Raw genomic sequence first — 26,443 nt, forward strand, 5'->3', positions numbered from 1 at the left:
AGTTCCAAGGGTGGGACTGGCTGCAGGCTGACGCTGGGCCCTCCCTTCATCTGTAGCCTCTGGCGAGTGTGCCTCTCAGAGGGCCTGGGGTTGTCCCCATTCCCAACCTCCTAGGGCAGGATGGAGGTTGTGGGAGTGGGAACTGGCAGCTTCACATACAGTGTTTGGTCAAGAGATTTTTCATCCTCCTCTCCTGGTAAGAGCTGGGTTTCCATCACTCACTTCCTTGCCCATAGACTGGCATCTGGCTCATGGTGGACGTCCCGTGATAAGTCAGGGATATGACAGCTGCCATTAACAAAACTTCCCCATTCAACTTCCCAGGGTAGGCTGGCATGTAGGGGAGTCCGAGAGAGGGATGGAATCAAAAGAAAACAGCTTTTGACACCAGACTCATTTGAGGTTGAGTCTGGCCTCGCTCTGCTGCTTACAAGCTAGGTAGCTTGGGACAAGTCACCTAACCTCCCTAGGAGCTTAAGTTTCCATATTCATAAAAGGGTGATAGAAATTCTTATCTGGAAGGCAAAGCCACTGCTTTGCACAGCTCTAGGGGGCATCATTCACATGGTTGTCTGTGTGAGTGGTGCCACATGGAACCCAACTCCATAGAATAAAGGGGAAAGATGCCCCAAGATTGCATATCCCTGAGTCTGTACCTTGCAAGTAAGAATAGGTATGTGAACTTTCAAATGTGGAACCAAGATACTAACAGGGTCCTTGTGAAGACCTGATATTATACTATGTAAAGGGGCTGGGGAGCTTGGGTGCACAGTAGGCATGGCATTATTGTGGGATAAGGAGGTGGCCCTTGGAGTGAACAGTGCCCCTCTCCCAGACACCTGCCGCACTGAGGGATGTCCCTGCCTAGTTCTGGATCTTGTGTGGACCAGCCCAGAGCAGATGAAGACCCGCCTCACAACAGCCCTTTAGGCAAGGCCTCAGCTTCCATGTCCTATAGGGTTTCTTCTTACTTCTCAGTTTGGCCTCACGGCAACCACAGAGGGCACTAGGTATCCTGGCAGTGGGCTGGGAGAGTTGGGGGTTTCAATCTGTTTGGGGGTTTGCAGTTGACTGGCCCAGAAATTCTGACTGGAATTTCTCCCCAGCCTTGCTTTCCAGTCTCTGCCTAAAACAACTCACCCTGTCTTTATTTCCCCTCAGAGGGTGCCTTCAAGTCAAGACAGCTTTATTAAAAACCTACCACTGGGCTTCCCTGGTGGCGCAGTGGTTGAGAGTCCGCCTGCTGATGCAGGGGACACGGCTTCGTGCCCCGGTCTGGGAAGATCCCACATGCCGGGGAGCAGCTGGGCCTGTGAGCCATGGCCGCTGAGCCTGTGCGTCCAGAGCCTGTGCTCCACAACGGGAGAGGCCACAACAGTGAGAGGCCTGTGTACCGCAAAAAAAAAGAAAAAAAAAAAGAAAAAACCTACCACTGTATGCTATGCTAGGCACAGTGGAGAGGAAAGTGCCAAGGTAGATAGACAGTCCTTAGCCCCACAAAGCTCACAGAAGAATTAGCTGAGGAGGTGGAGTGCAGGGACTCCGGGGTCCATGGTGCACGTATGTGTGTGTGTGTGTGTGTGTGTGTGTGTGTGTGTGTAGAATCACCTTCACTTAACACTTGGACCCAAGGGAGCCATCCTCCCTGAAAGCAAGGAACCAGTAGCTCCACTGCCCACCTTTGGAATTCAGGCTTTTCTTGTTTCTCCAGGTGAGGGTCCTGCCTGCCTAGAGCAGTTCCCTGCAGACTCTCACCACTTTTCAACTGGCCCAGCTGGCTGCACTTCTGCAGCTTCCAACACAGGAGTTAGTCAAGGGATCCCCATCGAATGGGCACGGAAGCTCGCCTTTTCATTGCCTCTCACACTCTCCCTTCTCCTCCTCCTTCCCTCCACTTCAACAACGCCATCCTCTTCATTCGTCTGTTCAGTGAACTCTGAGGTATAGCAGACCCTCTGACTTGTCTGTCTGATTTACTGGGAACCCCTAGCTCCTTGCTCAGAGCTAGTAAGGGCTCAATACATATTAGTTGAGTGAATGGTTAGAAGAGAAATGAAATCTTTCCATGGAAGTTGGCGACCCTTCATGTTTATTCTAGGAAGATGCTCAGGTGTCCACCGGTGTCTCCAAAAGAAGTCACCACCGCTTTTCTTTCCCTCCAGGAACCCCTACTCCTGACCCCCTTATTCATTCATTCATTCATTGGGTGATATTTATGCCTTCTGAACTGGACATTGTATCCTGTGCTGGGGAGACAAGCTTTGAGCTCTCCCACCCCATCTCCCTCTTCAAACCCCCTTCGTTTTCCCCGTTGCCACCACACACCCTGCCCAGGACACTTGGCCCTTCCTAGTTCTGCCTTTTTCGGAGTGGTCCCATATTTGGGTTTCTTTGACCCTGCCAAACCTGTATAGGATTGAGGGATTGAGGGAGGGAGGGAGGGAGGGAGCAGGACTCCCAGTCTCTAGCACCTGCCCTCAGCCCATCCTTCCACCCCACCCCACCCCAGGGACTGTCCAAGCCAGCTCTGCCCAGAATCCCTAGCCACCCAGCCTCCTGGAACGGCCCTGAACCTTGTTGTCTCATCTCAGCCTCTGGGGGCCCTGCCCATGGGCGTCCTGCAGAGCCCACCCGGTGCCTGGCCCCAGGCGCCCTGGCCCCTCAGTGCTGCCCGCGGCGGGAGCTGCCAGCTTTTTGGAATTCCTAATCGCTCCTGGCCCCGGTGATTGGCTGCTCAGCTCTGACCCCACTTGGGCTGCCGCCTGGTTGGATAAAAGGGGAATCTCCTTGGGGCTCCTGAGCATTAGACATCGGAGGGGGCACCTGGGACCAACTTCGTGAAGCGGGGAGCCCGGCGGGGGGGTGGGGGGAGCAAAAGACCTGCGGCCTCAGCCCCTTCAAAGAGCCGAGAGATGACGGGGAAAGCCGGGGAAGCGCTGAGCAAGCCCAAAGCCGAGACAGTGGCCAAGAGTACCTCGGGGGGCGCCCCGGGCAGGTGCACCGGGTTTGGCATCCAGGAGATCCTGGGCTTGAACAAGGAGCCCCCCAGCTCCCACCCGCGGGCTGCCCTCGACGGTCTGGCCCCCGGGCACTTGCTGGCTGCGCGCTCCGTGCTCAGTCCCGCAGGAGTGGGCGGCATGGGGCTACTGGGGCCCGGGGGGCTCCCCGGTTTCTATGCACAGCCCACCTTCCTGGAAGTGCTGTCCGACCCGCAGAGCGTCCACTTGCAGCCGCTGGGCAGAGCGTCGGGGCCTCTGGACACCAGCCAGACGGCCAGCTCGGGTAGGTGAGGGCGAGGCTGTGTGGCTGCCTGACTGGGGTGAGAGCCGGGAACCCCACGCCGTCGACTCTCGCTTGCACCGCAAGGCCTCCTCCGGGCGCAAAAGTTCGTGCCAGGCCGAGAGGTCGCAGCGCGGGCCTGGAGCCGGCGCGCCCGGGGCGAGGGCTCGGAGGATGCTCCCGGCTGCGGCCGGGTTTTGGCCTCCGCGTTTCCGAAGCCCGAGCTGTGCTCCGGTCCCCGGGTCGGGCCGGCTCTGCCGCGGCGCCTGATTGGGGCCCCACTGGAAAGAAGGCTTAGGGTGTCGGAGCGCGTGGGGCAGTCGGGGGTCCCCTTCCATTGCTCCACTTCGGCCCCGGCCTCTCGGAGGACCCGCGCTCCTAGAGCCCCATTCCGTTCCGGGCGTTGGCGGCCCGGGAAACGGGTGCCAGCTTCGGGCCCCAGCCCTGGTGTCCAAAGTTGTCTTTTCCTTCCTCCTTTCCTCCGTTCCAAGCCTCCCGCACTGGTCAGCTGGGTTTTAATTTTCTCCTCACGAGCTTAGACAACCCGGCCACGGCGGCGGCCCAAGGGGTCTCAATCCGAGATGCCACCTAAGCGGCACAATATCTCGGATCTCGGCTCCTTGCGGGCTCGGGACCCCTGGACGACCCTGCCGCGCCCTACGCGGGCAGTTTTCCCGGCCGCACGTCTCCGCCAGCTCGGCCCTCCGGCTCTGTTTCGCGCTCTGCGATTTCCCCGATTTTCCGCTCTCGTTTAATTAATTTATTTTTATTTGGAGGGGTAACGAAAAGTGGTGCGTCGCAGTCTCTCCAGTCCTGAGGGGGGGCGCATGGTGCGGGCACTGGAAAGGGGGTTGTGCCCGGGAGCCCCCAGCCCTTCCCGGAGTCCAGGTCTCCACGCCCAGGCTCCGCTCCTGCGGGCCACCTTCCGAACCCCGGCGCCACGGCTGCTAGCGCAGGACAGGGCGCCGAGCCCGGGGCACCGCCGGGGGGCCCTGCGACCCGCGGAGGCTGTCGCGCTCCCCTGCTGTCCCTGCCCAGGCGTGTCTGGGCCTTTGCTTCTCAGAACGAAACAGAACGGAATGTGTTCACGACCTCCAGATTGCGGCGCCGGCGTGGGTAGAAACAGCCGTGGCTTAGGCATGGGGTAGACCTCGCGGAGGGCTCTCCGGGGAGACGGAGCAGGCCCGGCTGCTCCCGGAGGCCGCCGGGGGTGGGGCCCCCGCGGGTTTCGGGAGCCTGACGCGCCCGGGTGCTGCGGAGCGCGTCCCCCATTCTGCCGCACGTGCCTCCGCCTGCTTTTCAGATTCTGAAGATGTTTCCTCCAGCGACCGAAAAATGTCCAAATCGGCTTTAAACCAGACCAAGAAACGGAAGAAGCGGCGACACAGGTAAGGCCCCTGCAGCGTTTTCGGTCACCTTCCTGCTCACCTATCCCCTGCCGTCGTTCCCTGTTCGGGAGTAGGGTCGCTCGGACCCTAATTTCGCCGGCTGTAGATCTGAGGTCCGCTGCTGTGCCAGGACGGGGAGACCGGACGTTGTTTGGGGACATCCGCCCGGGGCCCTGGCGTCCGGCCGTGCCGGGTGAGGACCTTGATCGGCCGCCGGGGAAGCGGCACCGTTTCAGGCTTTCTCCTGCTTCTCTGGGAGAAAGGAAAGCCCCCAGCTAGGGCTAAACCCGAGCCAGAGAGGAGGTGACGGCCCCCAGGTGCCAGCCCTGCATCGGCACATTCGGAGAGCCACGCACACCTCCGGGCGGGCAGATCGGCTCTCCCCTCCCGCCGGAGCCGGTTCCTCTGCCCTCTGCCCCGGCGCCTATTCCTCTCCCGCCGTCCCTGTCAGCGCCGCCAACCCCCTATCTTTCTGCCCCCACCGTTCGCAAAATCTCGAGCGTGATACCCGCATGGATGGCAAATTTTCCTTTGGCTTCTGCTCCTCTGTGATCCGTAAGCCTCAGTTTCCTTGTCTGTAAAATGCCGAGAGAGGAGTGTGTGCACTGAAGGACCCCGCAAGCCCTCGCTGGAGTGGAGTGGGCTGCCTTGAAGGATACAGACTAAAGAGTGAGGGTTTTTTTGATTTTGTTTTTCTTTAAATATTTTTAAAATAGACATTACTTGCACAAAGTTAAAATACAGTAGGTGCCGAAAGGTATATCCTGAAAAGTAATTCCCCACACCAGACCCGCATTCCCTTCCGCAGCCGCTACCAATTCCTTGTGCAAATGTATGAGGAGGTTTTCAACAAATAAAGGAGTCAGAACCAAAAATCGACCTGACTTCCTGCGGGTGCTGTTTGCCCCTGCGCTTACCCTGGCTCTGTTTTCCCCGATCTCTCTCCGCCCAGTGCGGATGGAGCGCCCGCAGGGTTCCCGATCGCTGGGTGGACGTTTCCCCCTGGGGTGCTCTCCACCTCATCCTCTTCGCCCCAATTTGTTCTCAGCCTCTTTGCACCCTTTCTCTGGGTGCTTTTCTGCGTTCCTCTCTTCCTTCACCCCCGGAAATGACTCCCACGTTTTAAAACGGCTCTTCCTCACCTCTCAGGCCCTAACAGGTTCTGGCTTGAATGAGGGTGAACTTTGACTTGGTTTCTTGGTGACCTCGGTTTGTTCCCTTCAGGCGGCTGTTTGTTTTTGTTTTGTATTGTTTTGTTTTGTTTTATTGTAAACGGAAACGTTGTTTTTAGTCCTGATCCTGGGTCACTTTTTACATTCATCCGTCCAGCAAATATTCATTAAAACAGCTCCGATGCATCCATATCATGCTGGTGGCAGGGTGGGGGTAATCCTGTCAGCCTCTGGAGCCTGGACAGGGACCTCCAGCAGGGACAGGGACCCGGAGGGCAGGTTGGAGTCTGGCTGACCGGCTTCTGTGCTGCTGACCGAATAGGGGTGGGGGAGGGATTCCCACAGCAAGGAGAGCCCCGAACAAAGCACCCCCAGGAGCAGTGCTTCTGCATGGGGGCATCTCCTCGTGCAGCAGTTGGAGCTGACTGACCCACGGCCGAAAGTCCATGCTTAAGTTTTCTAACCCTCTATCCTCACCTGATACCCTCTCCACCAGGGAAAATTTGGGTGCTTTGGAGGGTTCCCAGGGAGACAGGACAACAGCCCTAGGTTTCGGGCTATTTCTGGTACACGAAGGGAACAGATTATTGGAGAGAGGAGAATGGCTGGTGCAATTTTTAATTATTAAAAACTGTGTTTTCCTGAGCGTCTCTCATTTGGGGAGTTCAGGTAAGAGACCCTGGAACATGGTGATGAGAGGCAAGCATCTCTTGATCACCCAGAAACACAAGGGGCTTAGCAGGGGTTAGAGAGGGGAGTGAGGATGGAGCAGCAGCCTTCGGAGTCTCTCAGATTTTGCTCTTCCCTTTTCCTGGAAGGCTCAGCTCTGGTAGACTGGTTACAATGGGAAACTGAAGGGTCTGGGGTTCTGCGTAAAGCCAGGAGCAGGGTTTGGGTCACGTTGTACGGGGCGCAGGGAGACTCCCTGGAGGGCACATCAGCATAAACACATGGATTAGCTCTGAGGCAGGAATGAGGGGAAGTCTGCGGGATTTGAGGCATTGTTTCATTTTGTTTCTCTCTTAATTCCTTTCTTTTTTGCTTTGTTTTTTGTCTGTTTTTTTTGTTGTTGTTGTTTTGGGTTTTTTGTTTGTTTTTAATGAGAGCTCTCCCAAGCAGAGGCTGGCACTTGAATGGTTCTGAATGACCTGTCATCACCTTTCCTCTTTGGCTTTGGCCACGCCCCAATAGCTGTGTGCCTCAGTTTTCCTAGTTTTGAAAAAGACTTGCATGTTTTGATTGTTTATTTTGACTGTTCAGGGACCCTTCAGTAAGTGGCAGGAGAGGAATAGAAAGCAGCAGATCTTCAAATTCTGAAGAATTAACTTTCTGTATACATAAGCATTCTGTTCCTCCCAAGAGGATAGGAGAAACAATTTAGAATCAAACCAGTCATTTTCTATAAAGAGCAGAATCTTTCTTTCTCACACATCCCCCGCATCATCCTCCAAGACGTTAAAGCCAACACCAGCACAAGGAGTATACGGGGCTGACATTTGTACTTTTTCCTTGTGTTGGGTGAGGTGAGGTCGGCAGCGAGGGATTTTAAACCACACGCCCCCCCATGCTGGTTCCAGGGTCCAAATCCCGGAGGCTCAAGCAGGGAATGTACCATTGTACAAGTGGAGTCTGCGAAAAAATCTGGACTATATTGCTCCCCAGCTTGTTGAGGAGGGTGCAGGATAAAGGTCACCTAGAACCTGGTGAAATTCAGGTCTGGAAAAAGAATTTGTGTCTGTAAGTGGGTGAGTAGTGTATTTATTCAAGAAAGGGGGATATGAACCCCCTAATATTGGAGGTAAAACATTGTATGTACTGGAGCATATCCATTTGCTAGGGTAAGAGGATGTGGCTTTTTACTGGATTCTTAAAGCAGTTTATGACTCAAAATAGGTCAATGTGAACCGCTCTGTGGGCACTGGGGGAGTGTGTGGGAAGGCGCTCTTGGGATGACCTGAATGAAACTCCCCTGAATGGGGCTCCCGCTGGGTGAGTGGCTGAGCCTGTGTGTGGGATGGCGGGGAGGTGACCCTTGTCTTCTGGGCCCAGGAAGGGACAGAGCGCCCCCTTCCCCATCTCCCTGCCCCCAAGACTCCGCGGGCGGCTCTAAGGAGCCTTTAGGTCTGGGCAGGTGAGGAGGGCGGGCGTGCTGAGCTAGGGTGAGGGGCTGCTAGCATCAGTTAGTTCTCTGCTGTACAGACGCTGGGGCTGGGGCGGCTGCTGCATTTGACCTTGTGGTGAATCTTTGAACTCTGAGTACAATTTAAAAGATCAACTCTCCTGTCTGTGAGAGGAGCCCAGGAAGCTGGTCCCGATGAGGCTGAGGCACTTATTTACCTGGTGAGCCCTCCACGCTGTGCCTGGAAGAAGAGGGGCTTTCTGCAGTTTTCTAAAATTTGTATCTTAACACCCTTTCCCCCCAAGCACTTCCAGGAAGATTCCCAGTATAAAATGTCACTGAGGGCTGAAATAATACTCCTCACCACCAGAAGGGCAGTGTGGGCCCTCAGACTTGAATGAAGAAGAGTTCAGAGGATGGGGTGGGGGGTGGGGGGGCAGGGAGCGAGGTTGCCTCCCATTGTGCTGGCCAAGCCTGGGTTTGGGATCTGTCCAGGAGCCATGGGGGAGGGCCATTCTGTCCTCTCTGGGACAGCTTTTTCCATTTTGGGGGTCCTGACTGACTTTTTTTGCCCCCCTCAGGACAATCTTTACCTCCTACCAGCTAGAGGAGCTGGAGAAGGCATTCAATGAGGCCCACTACCCAGACGTCTATGCCCGGGAGATGTTGGCCATGAAAACAGAGCTCCCCGAAGACAGGATACAGGTAACAGCTCTGAGTCCCTGTCTCACACTTTCCTTACCCTCAGGGACATCTACTGCCCCAGGCTCCCAGACACCCATCTCCCACCCCGCAGCAGAGTGTGTGCTTGTCTGTAATCATGTCCTCATGCACAGCAGTTCATTTAAGCAGGCAGGTGTTTGCTGAATACCTACCATGTGAGATGGGCACTGCTGGGGGAACAAGAGACTTAGCAGAGGAGGCGAGGCCTGCTGCTGCACTGTGGGCTTCCTGAGGAGTATGTGAGACAAACCATGCGCCTGGAGGTGGCCCCAGGCCTCTCTGGGTGCCTGGGGGTGGGGGAGCATCTGTCTCCCTTCCTTCCACTGCTTCCCGGTTGGGAAGAGGTTGCCCCCTCCCTTCCTATCTACTCCCCACCACCTCCATCTACCTGAGCCTCCTTCCTCCTCACAACCCAACAGCTGGCCCTGCCCAGGGCTGCTGCTCCTTGACTTCTCCCAGATCTGGCCCACGATGTGCTCATTAAGCCCCTCCCCCTCACTGGAGAGTTTTGTGGCAGAACCAGCCCTGACCTGGACTGGGCTGTCCTCAGCTCTGCTGGGCGCCCAGCCTCCTTTCATCAGTGTCAGGATCCTCCCAAGTCCAGGACGCCCCTCGCTGGGCAGGAGTGGGCCGCTTAATCATTTCTCTGGGAGGAGATGAAGTCTGATAATTCTCCAGACAGGGCCTCCAAGAGCAGGAAGAAGTGATGTGGTGGAGGAACACTTCCAGAAGCTTTGGGGTTGCCTTAGTTGGATCAAGACCTTTAATCAAAGCTGCTCCTATCGGGACACCTGAGTGGCCCGGAGTAGTTGATGGCCCAGGCTGGAAAAGGGTGGAAAGGGTCCCGACTTCCTGAAACCCCGTCTGCTCCGAATCTCCTCCTCCTTTGTGTCTCCACGTGTGATGGGAGTTGGGGCGGGTAGGGGACAAGTCCAGAGGAACCAGATTAGGCGTGTAGGTTCCTTGCGCTCCCTCACTGGAGAACCAGAGAATGGGAAACGAGGCGTGAGCTGCTTTTCCAGAAGAGCCTGCCTCTCCGCTGGAAGTCTATGGGGAATTTCAGCCAATGGCTTTAGACAGTGACACTAACAATAAGTTCAATTATTCATAAGCAGATTATCTGTTTGGCGCATTATCCATGGTGGCCTGGATCCATCATCCCCCCCCAGCTGAGTTCCAGTGGGAACAGGCTGGGTGTTGCTTCTGGATCTTGTGTGTGTGTGTGTGTGTGTGGTCATGACGAGCAGCGGGGGTGGGGTGAGACTGCCCAATTTCCCCGTTGCTTGGTCCCACATTTGTGCTACTGACCAGTAGGAAAGAACAGCCTGTCTCTTGCGGTGGCTTGTCCTGAAATCCCTTTGGCTGTGGTGGTGGTGGTGGGTGGGAGTGTCTGAAAGATCTGGGGAAGCTCGCCCTCACCCTCGGCTGTCACTGCATTGCTGTAAATGCCCAGCCGGCAGACTCTAGGCTTTTTAAAATCACTGGGGGCGTTGTCTACAGGGTGGTGTCTGAAGCCACCAGAACCAGCATGGACGAGCCAAGAGTGTGGAGTACATTGATTCCCTGGATTGTAAGGACTGGCTGTGGAATTTGCGGTTATGGGAGAACCAAGGCAAGGATCTCTCCAGCTCTTCCAGCACTGCCTGGTTCTTTGGCTAAATGATGCTCCTAGAAAGTGTTTGTGAGTTGTCAAATAGCCGTGCCCCCAAGTGTTTTACCAAGTGGCCTGGGAAAGGTCTTAACATCGGTGACAGTCACAGCTCTATCCCACAGAGCAGTTCCCATGTGCCCAGTGTTCTAACTATGGGACATGCACAGGAGAGGCAGGGTGGTGCAGTGGTTAGGGACACCAACTCTGGAACCAAACTGTCCTGGCCTCACCAGTTACCAGCTGAGTGACTGTGGACAAGTTACTTCACCAGCCCAAGCTTCCCATTGCTCATCTGTAAAATGGGGATGACAGTGGCAGCTGCAGGTGTGATGAGCCATGTGTGTGGCGTGTTCCAGTGGGTCCGGCGTGGGCCCAGCTCACTTGGTTTGAGCTCTGATCTCATTAAATCCTGGCGACAGCCTGTAGGGGAGAGAACATTAGCCTCCTTTTATAACTGAGGAAAGTGAGGCCCAGCAACTGCCCAAGGACAGACAGCTAGTAAGTGGGGGGACACAAGGACCCACCTAAGGTCCCTTTAGGCTGTACCTAAAGCCCACTCATTCACCACCTGCCTCTTGGGTTTGAAGCCTTTGCTTTGACTTGAAGCTGGAGGAACAGAGATGATTTGATGTCAGGTGGGAGGCCTGTATCAAATCTTCTTTATTAAAAAAAACCCCGATATTCACTGAGTACAAGGTACTGTTCTAAAAACCCCCAAAACTCACTCATAAAAAAATTATTTTTTGAATGGGCGAATTCAGGTACATTAGTTCAAAAGGGTGAAATGTGGGTCACCCTTGCCACCGTCCACCAGCAGTCCCTCCAGGGGTTACCAGTTTCCTTTGGTTCCTTCCAGAGATAGTTTATGTATATTCTTTAAAAAAAATTTTTTTTTATTGGAGTATAATTGCTCTACAATGTTGTGTTAGTTTCTGTATTCTATTCCCAAAGGATCCTCAGAACGCCCGATGGACTAGGTACTATTACTATTCCCACTTTACAGGTGGGGAACCTGAGGCCCAGAGTTCAGACCTGAGTCCCTTTAGACTCCAGAACACTTACTTCACTACACTGCCACCCTTCCTCCTCATTTCCTCTCAGCATGTTGATTTAGTGGAACCAGTGCATCTAAGGATGGACCCTACCACTCAGAGCCAGTCCCCTCCCCTCCCCCAGCTTTCAGGCCTTTGTCTATGTGTTGAGGCTTAAGAGGAAGGGCAGTTATTAGAGGCTCCAAGTCTGAAGTTAGACATTCTCAGGTGGAATGGAAAGGTTATTGGACTGGATATCCAGTCAGGGACCCAGATCTTAGTCCTGGCTCTGACACCCACCAGGCATGGCAGAGGCCAAGCCATCTGTAAAGGGAAGAGGGGGAATCCCTCCCAGAGAGCAGCCTCCTCAGAATCACCTCTCTCACTGGGCCCCTGGGCTGCCATGGGTGTAATGGAGGAGTGGGACAGCCCCAGGTGGACAGCTGGGACACACACTTCTGCTGGGCCAACCCAAGTAAGCCCCTGGATGTGTCTGAGACCTACTGTCCAATGTCTAACGAGAACACAGTGTAGATGTGAAAAGTCAGACACACCTACTTCTAATCTTTGTTTCACTGCCAGCAAATCAAACTCTGAGCGTCAGATTACTCATTTGTGAACTAATAATAACAAAAATTATCTAAAATAATTTAACAAAAGTATTGTTATTGGCATTATTAGTACATAACATTGTCCCAGATATTAAGTGCTTTCCATGCCCTTTTTCATTACATGCTCACAAAAGCTAGTTGAGTTAGATGCTATTCTTATCCCTATTTTCTGGATGAGGAAACTGAAGGGCTGAGAGGTGAAGTAAGTGGTGGACTGGGATTCAAACCCGGTACTCAAGTACTATCTCACGAGAGCAAACGAGGGAAACGGGAGCACCCGTCTACAGAAACTGGAATAATTAATGCAAATTGCAGTGATGAGGAACCAGCCCCCTCAGTAGTGGCGATTCCCTCTGCCTTTGTGCTTTGAGGGCAAGCACTTCCTCCCTCTATATCTCTCTGGGTTGGAGTGTGAAGGGATAAGGTGCATTGCTGGGGGAAGAAGAGATTTCCAGTCTTCATATCAGACTCAGACACGAAGTCCTTTTTGTGTCTCTGAGAAATGCTAGGATATGGCATTCTGGAAGCCCCTGCCGGATGTCAGCCCTGGGGAAGAGGAAATGGATTTCCAGATTGACTTTATTTCCTCTGTGTGGTCACTCATTCTCAGAGTTGTAAGATAGGAGAATATTAAGATATTCACTTATGTGTTTACTGTATTTTTTTCTGACAAGAGTTGTATTTATTTTAAATGCCTCCATTGCAGAGATATGGATGCGCAAAGTGAACAGAGACATCTCACCTCCACTTTTAGCAGCCTGGTGTGTTTGGAAGGATGATATTTGGATTCTCTGACTAGCACTGTTCCATTCTGCCTCTTTTACAATGGTCCCCTCCCAAGGGTAGGGGACAAAGTTTTAGGGGATTATATTCCAGAAGTTAGAAGATAGCTGCCTGGATGGGAAAGGGTTTCCGTGTGTCTCAGCCCGGGACGTTTATGAGATCACAGGACAGGTTTTTTAAATTACCCGTCCCAGCCCCCCACACCTAGCAATGCTAGGTTTGGTTTGATGTGGAGCCTGTACGTTTTTAAAGCTCTCCAGGTGATTGTGTGTAGCCAGTGTAAAAATGCTGGGTCAAGGGCTTCCCTGGTGGCGCAGTGGTTGAGAGTCCGCCTGCCGATGCAGGGGACACGGGTTCGTGCCCCGGTCCGGGAAGATCCCACATTGCCACGGAGCGGCTAGGCCCGTGAGCCATGGCCGCTGAGCCTGCGCGTCCGGAGCCTGTGTTCCGCAACGGGAGAGGCCACAACAGTGAGAGGCCCGCGTACCGCAAAAAAAAAAAAAAAAAAAAAATGCTGGGTCAGAGGCTCAGGAAAAGAGTTTCTGTATTTTAAGTGGGTTAATATGAGTGGAAGAAAGTGGAGTACTGGGTAACCTGGTGGGATGACCTGTCCAGAGGTTCAGGGAAGGATGCTGCATAGGGCTGCCAGGAAACATGGGCAGAGCTGCCCCCTAGTGGACATCAGGGGCTACAGCAAGGCCAGGCTTCTCTGGGCCTGAAGCTGGGACTGGAAGTGGTGTGCTGAAATATGCTGTCAGAAGTGCTGAGGGATGTGGAGTGTGAGGTCGTTAAATCACGCCAGCAGTGAGCCCAGATTAATCAGCTTCCAGTCAGAGAGGAGAGAAGCTAAGTGAATATGATGGAAAGTGCCACATGGCCAAAAAAGCGGGCCCGATAGCCTGGGGCAAGATTGGAGGGCAGGGCCTGGGGTAGCCAAGGGGCCAGAAGTTGCAGAACATCTATCATGCAAGATGTCTCCTTTAGTGGGGCAATCCTGGAGGGACTGCAGAGGGAAGGAGGCCTGGGCACATAGTCCTGTGGGGATACAAGGCTGGGAACTTGTGAATACAAGAGAAGCCCTGGTTACCCACAAAGGGAGAGAGACAGCTGACAATGTTGCCTGCCGGCTTGATGGGTGCCCTGTGGCAGAAGAGTGTCCCCTTTGGCAAGAAGCCCTTTCTTGGGTCCAGTCCATCCTTGGAGGCACGAGCTCTTGGGACCCTCTCTGCCAGGTGTGGAGGCACCTGTCAGACCAGCTGTCGACAGCCAGAGGCCTCCTATCTGGGCTCTCTGAGTGCTGCTGGGCACCACCTGTGAAGGGAAATGCACCAGGAAACCCAGGCTCCTTCCTGAGCTAGAAGATCTTCCCCCTCTCCTTTCCCTGGGACTACCAAGCTGGTGACCCTTGATGTCCCTTGTAGGCCGCTTCTCCGGCACTTGGAGGCCCTGAAGTGGAAGGCAGGGCTCTGGTCCTTGCTGGGGCCTGCACGCAGGCTCTCCTGAAGAGTTGCGGACCCGACTTCCTTGAGAGTGGAGCAGTGTCTTCCAGAAAGTGCGCAGTCAGGAGAGTGAGAGAGAGATTGAAGGAGTATTGTGGGCTTGCCAGAACCAAGAGACCAAGCAGGAAAGGGGGCCTAAATGCTGAAAAGGCATGTCAAAGGTGGGAGATGGGAGGACCCGGCTTTATGGGAAAAGTGTCACCGAGCATTGGCTTGAAAGCAAATCCTCATCTCATAGCACATTTGTCCCCAGAATTCACCCAGCATCAAGCCAACGTTTTTCAGTTCTTACAACACGCCAGGCATTTCCCATGCACTATTCTGTTGAATTTTTACAACAGACCTGCAAGGAAGTGGTATCATAGGGCAGATGAAGAATTGGAAGCTCAGAAAGGTTAAGAAATGCACCCAAAGTCACAAAGGCAGTTGGAGATAGAGCAGGGGTCTCCAACCTTGGTCTTCTAGCTCCTGATCATAGCCAGCTGCATGGGTGGTCTCTTGCACTTGAGCCTCAAGGGTCTGGGAAACATTAGAAATGCGGGAGAGTTGCAGGGGCATCTGTTTGGCCCCTAGAGGGGAAACTCGAGGCTATCTGTATTAAAATCTTACAGCCTGAAGGTTAGCTCTGTCCCCGCATCACACCTCCTGGAGTTGTTACTGTTGTTATTATTATTTGTCAGTCCAGCCTTGCTGCAGAGCACGTGGAGGGGCCAGAAGGGCAGGTAATGCCCATAATCGATTAACCTGACCCCTGCACAGACTCCCACTGACTTTCTGTGCCTCCACTGAAACAATAATAAGTAGCTTTTATTGAGCACCTTCTGTATGACAAACACTGATTTTAGGCACTTTCACTTATTTCATTAATCCCTGAAACAACCCAGAAAAGTAGGTATTCTTTTTTTTTTTTTTTTGGTATTCTTATTTTATGCTTGAAGGGACTGAGACTGAGAGAGAGCAAGTAACTTGCCCAGGATCACACAGCAATTTTTGCCACAGTTGGGAATTCCAGTTCAGGACTGGCTGCTTTCAGTTCTTCTTGCAAATGTTTAAGTTCTGCACGCATGCTGGTTGCTTCCAGGAAGGGAAGAGAAAGGCAAATATGAAGAGTGGTTAGGGTTAATTCTAATTCCTTGTCCTCTTCCCTCCAAGGCACCAATGCCACAGCTTCCCTGCCAGCTGTCCTACAAAGAAATTGTTTTGGCTGTCCAGGTTTCCTCCATAAACTGGAGCAGCATCTGGTCTTCAAAGAGCCAGGCATTCCAGGAGCCCATAACCAAGGTCTGGATGACTCCTGGTTTGAGCGACCAGCTGGCACCAGCTCCCCTTGGAGCATCTGTGGGCAAAGTCTGATCTGCAGACCAGTTATTGATTTGTCCAAATTAGGAGACTGAGGAAAACGGTTCCGTTTACAGGCCCCAGAGATGATCTGAATCCCAAGTCTGCACTCCCTTCTTCAGTGTTCCAAGAAAGATGCTGTTTCCATCTGAGAGCCCTGCCCCCCTCTCAAGCTCATGGAATCCTGGGGAAGCCAGGGCAATGCACCTTTCCAGGCATCCACACTTCGGGGGGCGGGGGGAGTGGGAGTGGTAGTGAGCATCTCTGCTTTTGTTTACTCCACAATCCCTTCTCCAGAATACCTGATTCTATTTATTTTTATTTATTTATTTCTTTGCTGTGCCATGCAGTATGTGGGATCTTAGTTCCCCGATCAGGGCTCGAACCCTCGCCCCCTGCATTGGGAGCTCGGAGTCTTAACCACTGGACCGCCAGGGAAGTCCCCAGAATACCTGACTCTAAACCGTACTGAAAACAGACACTTCTTTCATCAGTTTGTCAACAGAGCTCATTCTTGGCAAAAACCAGATCTGACCTCATGCTCTTTATTTGTCCCTTATGAATATGTGTATGTTTTGCTGCAGAAATCAAAGCTGGTTTGACTATGGGGTATACTGTTGCTGCTGCAGGATGTTACATAACATGTAGTATATGCATCACATATTTTTTCTAAAATCCAAAACATTCTGGAGTCTGGCCCCAATGGGTTCCAGTTAAGGGCTGTGGTCTTGTTGTTTTGTAATGCACCGTATTCAAGCAGGAAGGTCATCTCCTGCCCAGGAGGCAGATGGCTTACTTAGATTCATAAAGGTAGCCTTCCCAACCCTCTGTGGTCAGACTTGGAATTCCACCTTGGAATTCCATCGCCAAGGGGTTCATTCTTTGCTGTCTTCTCTGTGAGGTGGATGAAACCAGAAGTCACTTACACCTTCCTGTGGCTTAGTCCTTTTAGATTTTTCCTCTGTGCAAAAAAGCTTGAGACGAGTACTTGTAGAGGACGACTAAGTGCTAATGGGAAGGAAGATAGAACAGGACAGAGGTCTCAGACAAACTTCTGGCTTTGGGTAGGGCAGAGGGCCTGCGGGACAGACAGGGCCGCAGGGGAGAGATCTAAACACACCGCAGAGCCAGGCCAGGCCGATGGCCGAGTGAGCCGGAACTCGCATGGCGCTCCGCTTTCCGCTCTTTAGTGCACGGAGCGCAGCCATCTAGTAGCCTTCAAATTACATAATCCCGTTCCTTGGCCAGGATCGCTGAGTGCAGTCTGGGTCTAGACCAGAGGGAGGCCTTGCATTAGCTCCGCAGCTCTCCAGCAGGGACGGCAGGTGCTAAACCCGGTGGTGGCAACGGTGCGGCTCACCGGAGGCGGCGCCGCCCAGGGAGGGACGAGCGATCGTTTTCTAAGAGCGCGGGCGCGGGTCAGTGTGAGGATTGAGAGGCCCGGGGAATCTGAGGCCGCGTTTCTCCCATTTTTAGAGGTTCCTAGTTATTTACAAATGAAGAAATGCCAAAACAGGTTACACACATTTGGGTCAACTTAAAGGTGTGCGAGGACCGTGCGGTCTGGAAGCAGCCCCGCAGAAAGTCTGCGACCACGGGGCTCTGGGCGCCTTGGGGGTGCGGCCGGGACGCCCCCTGCTGGATGTGGCTGGCCGCGCTCCACTGCAGACTCGGGGCTGTCGGGAGCTGCCAAGGAGCTCACTCCGCCACCTGGCGGCGGAGGCGGGAACCGCAGGGGCGCGCGGACTCCGAGCCCCCGCCGAGGCCTCCCCGCGGCCGAGGCAGCAAAGGGTTAAGCTGTCAGCGGCGCGATGTTAAACAGGTGTCAAAGGCTCCCCATATATCTGCAGATTGAAATCAAATTCTTTGCCGTATAAAAAGATAAATTACCCAGGCGCTGCCGCGCGTCCCACTCATCACGCCAGCGCCAGACGGCAAGCAATTTTTTTTTTTTTAATGTGCTAACGACCTAATCAAGCAATCAAGTCGGAGAAGATTGCAGAGTGACCGGGGCAGCCATCTGCCGGCGAGCCCCGCATTCATTTCCCGCGCCCTCGCGTGGGGAGCGGGCCGGGGAGGGAGCTGCCGTGGGGGAAGAGGGGAAAAAATCCTAAACAAATTAACACCCAATTTTCCCTGTCTAATTAGTTAAATGAGAAGTGTTTGGGGTCCCCCGGGGAGGGGGAGCGGCTTGCGGCGCGGTTCGCTCTGCCTCCCCAGCATTAATTAGTGCGGGTCAATGCCGCGGCTCCCGAGAGAGCAGCCGCTTTAATTTCCCGTGATATTTCAGTGCTTGAGGCCCATCGATTCAAACAGAAATTAACTTATTTTTCAATCAGCCCAGGGCTGCCCCTGGGGGTGACTCTTCTTTTGCCGCCTCCTGAATAGAGCTGGAGCAATTTTTCATCAAAAGCTGAAACCTCCGCCTCCGGGGGCGGGGGAGAGGGCCCGGAGGGAAGGGCGGGGACCTGGCCGAGGTGAGGGAATGGAAATCGCCCAGGAAACTAATAGATTTTCCCGGAACCCGCCTCTGCCCTCCCCCCATCCCCCCACTTCCCGGGGCGCTTGGGTGGCTCGCCGCCGCCGGGGTCAGGGCCTGGAGGGGCTGTGAGGGGACCAGAGGGGGCTGGCGGGCCTGGGTCCTTCCAGAGACCCCCGGTCTGCCGCGGGCTTCTCACCTGCTTGAGGGACAGTGCAGCTGTCCCTGGCTCTGGCTCCTGTCAGCTGCAGGAAGCCTCAGGAAAAATGTTTGGGGGGACCAAGAAATTCCCCCCTCCTCCATGCATGAAAGGGACCCTGGGATCTCCTCCCAAAACCAGGCTGGAGTGTTGCAGATACCCCCAGCCCACCCCATGCTCTTTCAGACCCCGCACCAGTCAGCTTTGGGGCCAGAGAAGCATCCCCTAGAGTGTTCGCCACCGCACTCTCCTAGGTCCCTACCTTCACGTGCTCCTCACACCAGAAGCATTTTGTCTTCCTCCCCTGACTGAAGGATGACTGCCCAGCTGCCCCAAATGTCATTCAGTTAGGTCCAAAATTGTGCACAGTGGGTGAATGGAGGACACCATGGCGGGGCAGGACTTGGCCAGGACAGGGCAGAGAAGGGAGGCTGACTCAGGCCTCTTGGGAGTGTCCCCTGCCCTGCTTTGCAGCCGTTCCCAGGCTTCCTGACACCTGGATGAAAAGCCCTGTGCTGCCTGAGTCCACACTGACCTCGCCTGCCCTGCCGGGACTGCGCTGGCCTCTGCAGTTCTGGTGGAGACAGAGTCCTGAACCAAAGGTGCTGGAAAGGACTTTGTCCTCTACCAGACAGAAAAGGGATTCTGTTTGTATGCTGGAGGTGTGAACACTTGCAAGAGAGCTATGAGGGTCGGGCTTCTCGGCTGCAAACTGAGGACCACATGGGGAACTGCCCATCTTCTAGACCCTGTCCAGGAGGTGTCCCTACTCCATCACCTTAAACTGCTTTGGTTAAAAAAAAAAAAAAAAAAGACCATTTTGCCCATCATGTTCTCACAGGACTTGTATCTCATTCTGGACACCCTAAGCCTGGAGGAACCCCAGGGGTACTTCGGGGTAGGTGAGCTTAAGTAAGGATGCCCTGCTGGAGGAAGCGAAGTCACAGGGGAATGGGGCCATTGGCAATCAAAGAGGCGGGTCCCTTAACTCCAGGCAGACACAGCGGGGTAGGGGCCTGGCCTCTGCCTGGTGGAGGACGCCCCTGACCTGTTCGTCTGCACTTAACAGGTTTGGTTCCAGAACCGAAGAGCCAAGTGGAGGAAGCGGGAGAAGTGCTGGGGCCGGAGCAGCGTCATGGCGGAGTATGGGCTCTACGGGGCCATGGTGCGCCACTCCATCCCCCTGCCGGAGTCCATCCTCAAGTCCGCCAAGGATGGCATCATGGACTCCTGCGCCCCGTGGCTGCTGGGTAAGAGCCTGCACTCTCCCTGGGGCCCTGCCCCTGTGGTGAGGGGAGCGGGCTCCCTGGAGGAGGGGACAGACAGAGCCCTGGAGCAGGAACGCCTGGCCACAACAGCCTGGCGGGAGAGAGGCCCTCCAAAGCCGGTCTCCCGGTCTCCCGTGGGGGGCTCAGGGGGCAGGCTGCGCCCAGGGCTTGGTGTCTGTCCCTCGCACCCACCTACTGGGTGCCTAGGACTCTCAGCCTGGACGGATCCCCCTGTGGGTTCTTTTGTCCTGTGAGCAGGGGGTGGCTATTGCCCCAGGGTGTGTATCCTCCTCTTCCCTTGGCTGGAGCTGGGGTTGTGGTGAATGAAACAGCCCCTCTTGGGGTTGAGGGGACCACTAGGTCCCTTTGGCCACCATTCTGGCTTTGCCCAAAGGACTTCTTCCCCCTAAATCTCTCCACCTGCCATCCTCCCCCATCTGCCATCTGGACCTGTGTCTGACAGCAGCGCCAGCTTATCTTGGAGTTCTGAGATCTGGAATCCCAAAAGGGAGGGCTCGGGGAGCAAGTGCTGTGCTCGGGAAGGGACAGACAGGACTCCCGGGGGCCAGGTGCCCAGGGACTTGGCTGGGAGAAGCCCTCTGCAGGCCTGGTGCCCCGCTGCTGGTCCGCAGCCTCATCCCCGGCCCCCCTCCCGCTGCCCCGGCCCCGACCCCTGGGACTCGCGTGACTGCGGTGTATGAAGTAAGGCTTTCTGCTCGTCCTTAATTCTGGCCTCTCTCTATCTTTGCCGTTTTCAGTTCAAGATGGCTTTCCCAGGCGCTTTTCTAAACCCGAATACCAACAATTCTTTTTAGGGATGCACAAAAAGTCGCTGGAGGCGGCAGCCGAGTCGGGGAGGAAGCCCGAGGCGGAGCGTCAGGCCCTGCCCAAGCTCGACAAGATAGAGCCGGAGGAGCGGGGTCCCGACGCCCCAGCCGCCATGTCCCAGGAGGAACTGAGGGAGAACAGCATCGCCGCGCTCCGAGCCAGAGCGCAGGAGCACAGCACCAAAGTGCTGGGGACTGTGTCCGGGCCCGACAGCCTGGCCCGGAACGGCGAGGAGCCGGAGCGGGAGGAGGCCCCGGACGAAGACAGGCCAGCGGAGAAGCTGAGTCCGCCGCAGCTCGAGGACATGGCTTAGGGCAAGGGCGCGCAGACACCGGAGCCCCGGACTCTGCTCGGGGCCTGTGGTGCTGGGAGGTGTTCTCAGAGGCGGGGCCCAGGCCGGCTTTCTGCCACCCTTCCCCACCGCACAGGCCCTCTGTGACCCCCAGGGGACTTCAGGCACAACTCAGTCCTGGCTGAGGCTTTGGGCCACGCTGAGACATCCCTACCTAGTCCTGACCTGGCCAGCACCCTCCTCCTCCAACTAACAGACCTGCCTCGGAAGCCTTCTTGCCGCCCCAGACCACCCCCTCAAGCTGCTTTCAACTCAGTCCTCTGGCGGCTCTCCGTGTCCGAATCCACCCCTTACTCTCTGTTCTCTTGCTCAATAGCGCCCTCCTTCCCAGCGCCACACCCCCTGTGGATTGTGCTCTGCCCAGACCCAAAGCCCGCTGCTGCAAACACACTGCCCGCCACAGCGGCGACAGGGATGGAGGACCTGCACTCCAGTGCCGGTGTCCTGAGCGCCCCAGCCCCCCAGCGAAACTCTGCTCCCCTGCCTGCTCCTTCCTCAGTGTGGATGATGTACTGTCCTGAAGGCCCAGGCACAACCCCTGCCGGCCCCCGGCGCTGGGGCCCAGGTTCCAGATTCAACTTGGAAAGTCTCAGCCTGGGCCCCTCGGCCAGCCTTCAAGTCCTGCCCTCACAGTCAGACTCAGGAACCCACCCTCCACACCCAGCCGGTCCCACCGTTCCTCCCCACACAGGTGCCAGCGCCGCAGGGGGCAGTGTACAGTACCTGCAGTGAGGCCAGGGTCTGCCCTGCAGCCAGGGGGCACCTCTCACAGCTGCTGGGACTCACTGCACCTTTGGGAAGCCAAATCCTCCACCCAGGGCCCTTGGGTGTGTGTTTCTGGAGCATCCCGACCGCCCCCTCCACCCCCCAATATGCTGCCTGTGACCCTGACTTACCGTGCAAGGCATCCTTCCCCTAGAGATTCTTGCAAATTACTCGTTCGCATGTGCCCTGCCTTGGAGCAACCCAATCGAGCTGTAAAGTGAACACATAGGAAACCACAGATCTTGACTCAACTTGATCCAGGCCATTCCTGGAGTGAGCCTGGGGCTATAAATAGCCGTCACAGCTGATCACAAAAAGAGTATGAGAAAAGGCTAGAAGGAGAGCAGGGGAGGAGCCAGTGTTAGACCCAAACTAAGCTACAGGCACACATACCTTCCCGCTGGGTGTGAGCTGTGGTGCATGTTTTCTAGAGTCAGACAGTGATGGGCTAGGAATAGGGCACGGGGCTTCTTCCTGTCTGCTGATGGGAGGACGTGTCCATACTGATGGCCTCTCTGCAGCTGCCTCTTCCACCCCCAGGCCAGGCACATGTCCCCCTCACCCCCATGGCATTTTCCTCTACTATCCCACCCACGCTTGCAGGGGATCCCTTGCAAGAGAAAGGCCTGAGTCAGTGAGTTGGGATTTTAATTCCATATCAAAAGTTGATTTCTTCTTCATTCCGTCCATGGACCTTCCCCCCAGTTCTTCCTGTCTTTGTCTCCCGTTGGTTTGAAGTGTTAGACTGTAGCCCCTGGTGTGTAAATAATGTACATAGAATCAGAAGAAAGAAACTTGATATTGAAGTGTTTGAAATATGGAACTGTAATAACTTCTAGGTATTTGAAACCCGTGATTTCTGTGCCATTTTCTGTAAAGATACAAGTAAGAATAAAATTGATGTAAAAACGGCAGAGGCAGGATCCAGGAGTCCTCTGTGGTGAGCATAGTGTGTGTTTGTGTGTATGGGTAGCGTAAAAAGTAAATCCATGACGTCATGATTAGGTCAAAATTACTAGATTCCTATTTTAAAATTATTCCAACTGTAGAGGCACAGTGGTCTGCCTTTCTCCACTAAGCTGATGTCACTAATTGTCACTGCAATATGGAACCCTCTTCCACTGCAGGCATAACTGAAATATCCCAGCCAGTGAGCCCCTAAGTTATTACCTGTGACTCCTTCCTGCTTCCCACACAACAAATTACATTGACCTTTCCCTCTGGTCCTTACTTATAAACAACCCTAGTTCCTTCGCATCTCAGGTGAAGCCCACAGCCCACCTTGGCCCCCAAGAGTACTGACGCCCTGCCTTTTGTGTACACATGTGCACTCAAATATGTCACCTACAACTCAAACACAGCAACAAATGGAAAAGGCAAAGTCATCTGGAACTGAAAGTTATGCTAAATCCCTGGGAAAGAGGAGAATAAACAAGAGGAACAGCATAAGGGAGACCCCCTGAGATGGCTTGAGGACAGCTGCGCCCCGCTGACTTGATGATGTGTTGGGTGGAATTACAAGATGAAGGAGCAGACGGAATGGACTTAGATAGCTTATAGTTGAGCTTTTGGCTCAAGAAATCTCGTAAGATTGTTTCCAATTGGCTCAGATATGGAACTCGTTGTCAGAAGAGGTTTTTCTGGCAGCCGGTCATGAAACGAGAATGACAGGGGGTCAGTGGTCCCTGTACCCCAGACTGGGCCCAGGTACAACCCTCCTGGACCCAGAGCCTGGGGAATACACGTGGGAGATCTCAGACTTCTATGTGCTGAAGGGAAAGGCCCAAGAGCCTGCCTTCAAGTTCTGCCCACACAGGGCTCCCCCAGGCCACCCCTGAGCATGTCGGGTCCCTGCAGGACTCACCGTCACCCCCGGCTCTAGGAATGCCTTGCCCTTACCCTGCTCACCCCCGACACTCCAGCAAATGCACAGCCTCTCATCCTTCATGTATCTCCCTACCTGGAGCCTTCCTGAGCCTCCAGGCAGAGTCTACAACCTCTGTCCTCTCATATAGCACATGAGACATTCATCCATTTCTGCACTCTATGCATTGTGTTGTAACTTTTTATTTACAAGTTTATCTTCCCCACAAGACTGATTTTTTCAAGGGTGGCGATGGTATCTTATTCATCTTTCATCCCCAGGACCCATCAAAGGGTCACTCAAGCCACTGTTGAATGAATAACTGAATGAATGAATGAATATTCTTTCTCTAACTCATCCATTTATTTAACAATTTCAAACATTTATTGAGCATCTACTGTGTACCAGGTAGTGGGGCAAGGCACTGGGGACAGAGTGGTGGGCACAGCAGTCCTATTTGGGGAAGTAAGATACAAAATTGCAAGTGTCCTAAGGCCTCTGAGGCTCTAGATGAGGGACCACGAAAGCATATCCATGGGACTTGGGTCAAGGTGTTTAACCTCTGAACCTCTCCTGTGTTCTAAATCGAAATAATAACCCTGGGTCCTTCAGTCTCATACTGTTGAGAGGAAGAAGCAAGGACAGTGGCAAAGGTATCACATGAGCAGCAGAGAAAGGTGGCCACACCATGCAGCCTCCTCAAGCTGGGGGGGCGGGGTGGGGGGAGAGGGGCTGGCAGCTGCCCCGCCCTCAGTTAGATCTCAAGTGGGACACTCAGAGGCTTGGGAGCTGCCAGAAATCCTCCAGGATGATCAACCCAGGGGATTTACCCTGGGAAGAGACATGCAGCTCTCTGCAAAGGGACATACACATAGGCCTCCAGGCAATCAACGAGGGGAGAGGCTGTGATGCCACAAGGGAAAAACAGGACAGGAAAGGAAGGGCCTGAACAGCCAGGGCCCTAGGGTGCAGAACTAAGAGAAACCCTGCTAGGTGCTGACTGCACCCCAGGAGGGCCTTCTGCCAGAGGATCCTGTGGAGCATGAAAGGGAGATTTTATTCCAGGCTCCGCAGGCCCAACGGGCTGCCGATAGATGGCTGCGTACACCAAGAATAGGCAGAGAGTGATAAAAAGACATGAGGGACTGATTTTTAAAATCAATTAATTAATTAATTGATTGATTTTTGGCTGCGTTGGGCTCCGTTGCTGTGCGCGGGCTTTCTCTAGTTGTAGCGAGCAGGGGCTACTCTTCGCTGCGGTGCGCGGGCTTCTCATTGCAGTGGCTTCTCTTGTTGCGGAGCACAGGCTCTAGGAACGTGGGCTTCAGTAGTTGTGGCACGCGGGCTCAGCAGCTGTGGCTCGCGGGCTCTAGAGAGCAGGCTCAGTAGTCGTGGCGCACGGGCTTAGTTGCTCCGCGGCATGTGGGATCTTCCCGGACAAGGGCTCAAATCCATGTCCCCTGCATTGGCAGGCAGATTCTTAACCACTGTGCCACCAGAGAAGTCCCAATCTCTATGTGCTCTTAATCAGAATTGTTTCACAAGTCTAGTCCACCATTTTCCCAGAAGTTCTTTGTAAACTGTAAAGGGCTGTAAAATGTGAATAAAATGATTACCTCTCAAGCCTTTGGCTTTTGCGCATCCTTCCCCACTGTTAGTGGTCCCTGCCCCACCTTGTTCCCCATTGGGATACTTCCCCCAATCCTGACATCGGGTTACCTGCTTGCACTTGTTTCACTTGGTTCTTGTCAACCCCCTCCAACCACTGGCACCTTCCTCTCCATTTCTGTCCTCTTTATCCAGAAATGTCAAGCAAGCAGGGAAAGAGGGAATAATATGTGATATGTGTTTGGTTAGGCAGAGAACCATGGACACTTTAAATGGATTTTCTTCCAGTCTTTTGTTCTAGCTGGTTGCAGTTATGGCTAGAAGAATGAAGTTCTCCAGAGGGAGTGCAGGCCATATATTTGGTAGTCAAGTAGCAGTGGGAAGGACTTACTCTTTTACTAGTTACTTCTTTTTTAACTGTTAATTTTGAATTGTTAATTGTGATTTTTAAATTTGAAAATGAAGAGTTGAGCTCATTGACTTATTCTCTCTCTCTCTCTCTCTCTCTCTCTCTCTATATATATATATACACACATACATATATATATATAGTGCATTTTTTTCTAAACCATTTGAGACCAACTTGAAGACATGTTGACACATAACTCCTTAATACTTCAGTATTTATTTATTTATTTATTTATTTATTTATTTATTTATTTTTTTTTTTGCTGTACGCGGGCCTCTCACTGTTGTGGCCTCTCCCGTTGCAGAGCACAGGCTCCGGACGCACAGGCTTAGCGGCCATGGCTCACGGGCCCAGCCGCTCCGCGGCATATGGGATCCTCCCAGACCGGGGCACGAACCCGTATCCCCTGCATCGGCAGGCGGACTCTCAACCACTGCGCCACCAGGGAGGCCAGTATTTATTTTTTTAAATGAGGATACCCTCCCACATAACCACTACACAACCAATCAAATCAAGAAATTGACACTGATTCAGTACTTCCATCTAATCCTGAGAGTTATGTTTTATTCAGTATCCTTACTGAGGACTACAGCCCAGGAGACAGATAGCTCTGAGGAACTGTTCCAAAGAGGTAAGGGAGGAGCCAGGATATATAGGAGTTTTTGTAGAACAAAAGAACACATAGTTGAACATCAAAAGACTACTGCTAATCACAAAAACAGACATCTCAAGTTAATGATTTTAGCGATTTTCTATGTATGGAAAGAGTCTGGGCTCATTGAAATTATTCCTTTGATATGCATCTTAACTATCTAGGGCCAGTATCCTGTTTTTCTCCATTCTGAATTCCCCTTAGGACACATCATGGGGTGGGGGTGGAGGGGAGACTGCAGTGGTGGATGGCTTGATGGTGGGCAACATTCTTTGTTTACCGAAATGGCGGGCAACATTCTTTGTCCACAGCGTTTCCTCTTGGTCATAAATTCGACAAAAGTTTGGGAGGCATTTCATGACCAATTTGTCCCAGTGACCTAGGCTCATTTCTAGATCAGGTGGGAATTCTGTTGATAGGCTACT

The 26,443-nt window shown here is 53.7% G+C and overlaps 1 protein-coding gene across 2 annotated transcripts; it reads left to right on the plus strand.

The window, feature by feature from the left end:
• Positions 1–2,912: 2,912 nt before the first annotated feature.
• Positions 2,913–20,681, plus strand: VSX2 (visual system homeobox 2; the record flags this gene model as incomplete). Of its 2 annotated transcripts, none has more annotated exons than XM_082619959.1 (5): positions 2,913–3,282; positions 4,583–4,667; positions 8,540–8,663; positions 19,342–19,522; positions 20,299–20,681. In XM_082619959.1, the coding sequence occupies 5 exons, from the start codon at positions 2,913–2,915 to the stop codon at positions 20,679–20,681; spliced, it is 1,143 nt and encodes a 380-aa protein (XP_082476085.1). The 2 variants fall into 2 exon arrangements, with proteins under 2 accessions (XP_082476085.1, XP_082476086.1); XM_082619960.1 differs by having other exon boundaries at positions 20,356–20,681.
• Between the last annotated feature and the right edge of the window lie 5,762 nt (positions 20,682–26,443).

The sequence above is a fragment of the Mesoplodon mirus genome, assembly GCF_964341445.2.
Source record: "Mesoplodon mirus genome assembly, chromosome: 4".
Classification (NCBI taxonomy): Eukaryota; Metazoa; Chordata; class Mammalia; order Artiodactyla; family Ziphiidae; genus Mesoplodon; species Mesoplodon mirus.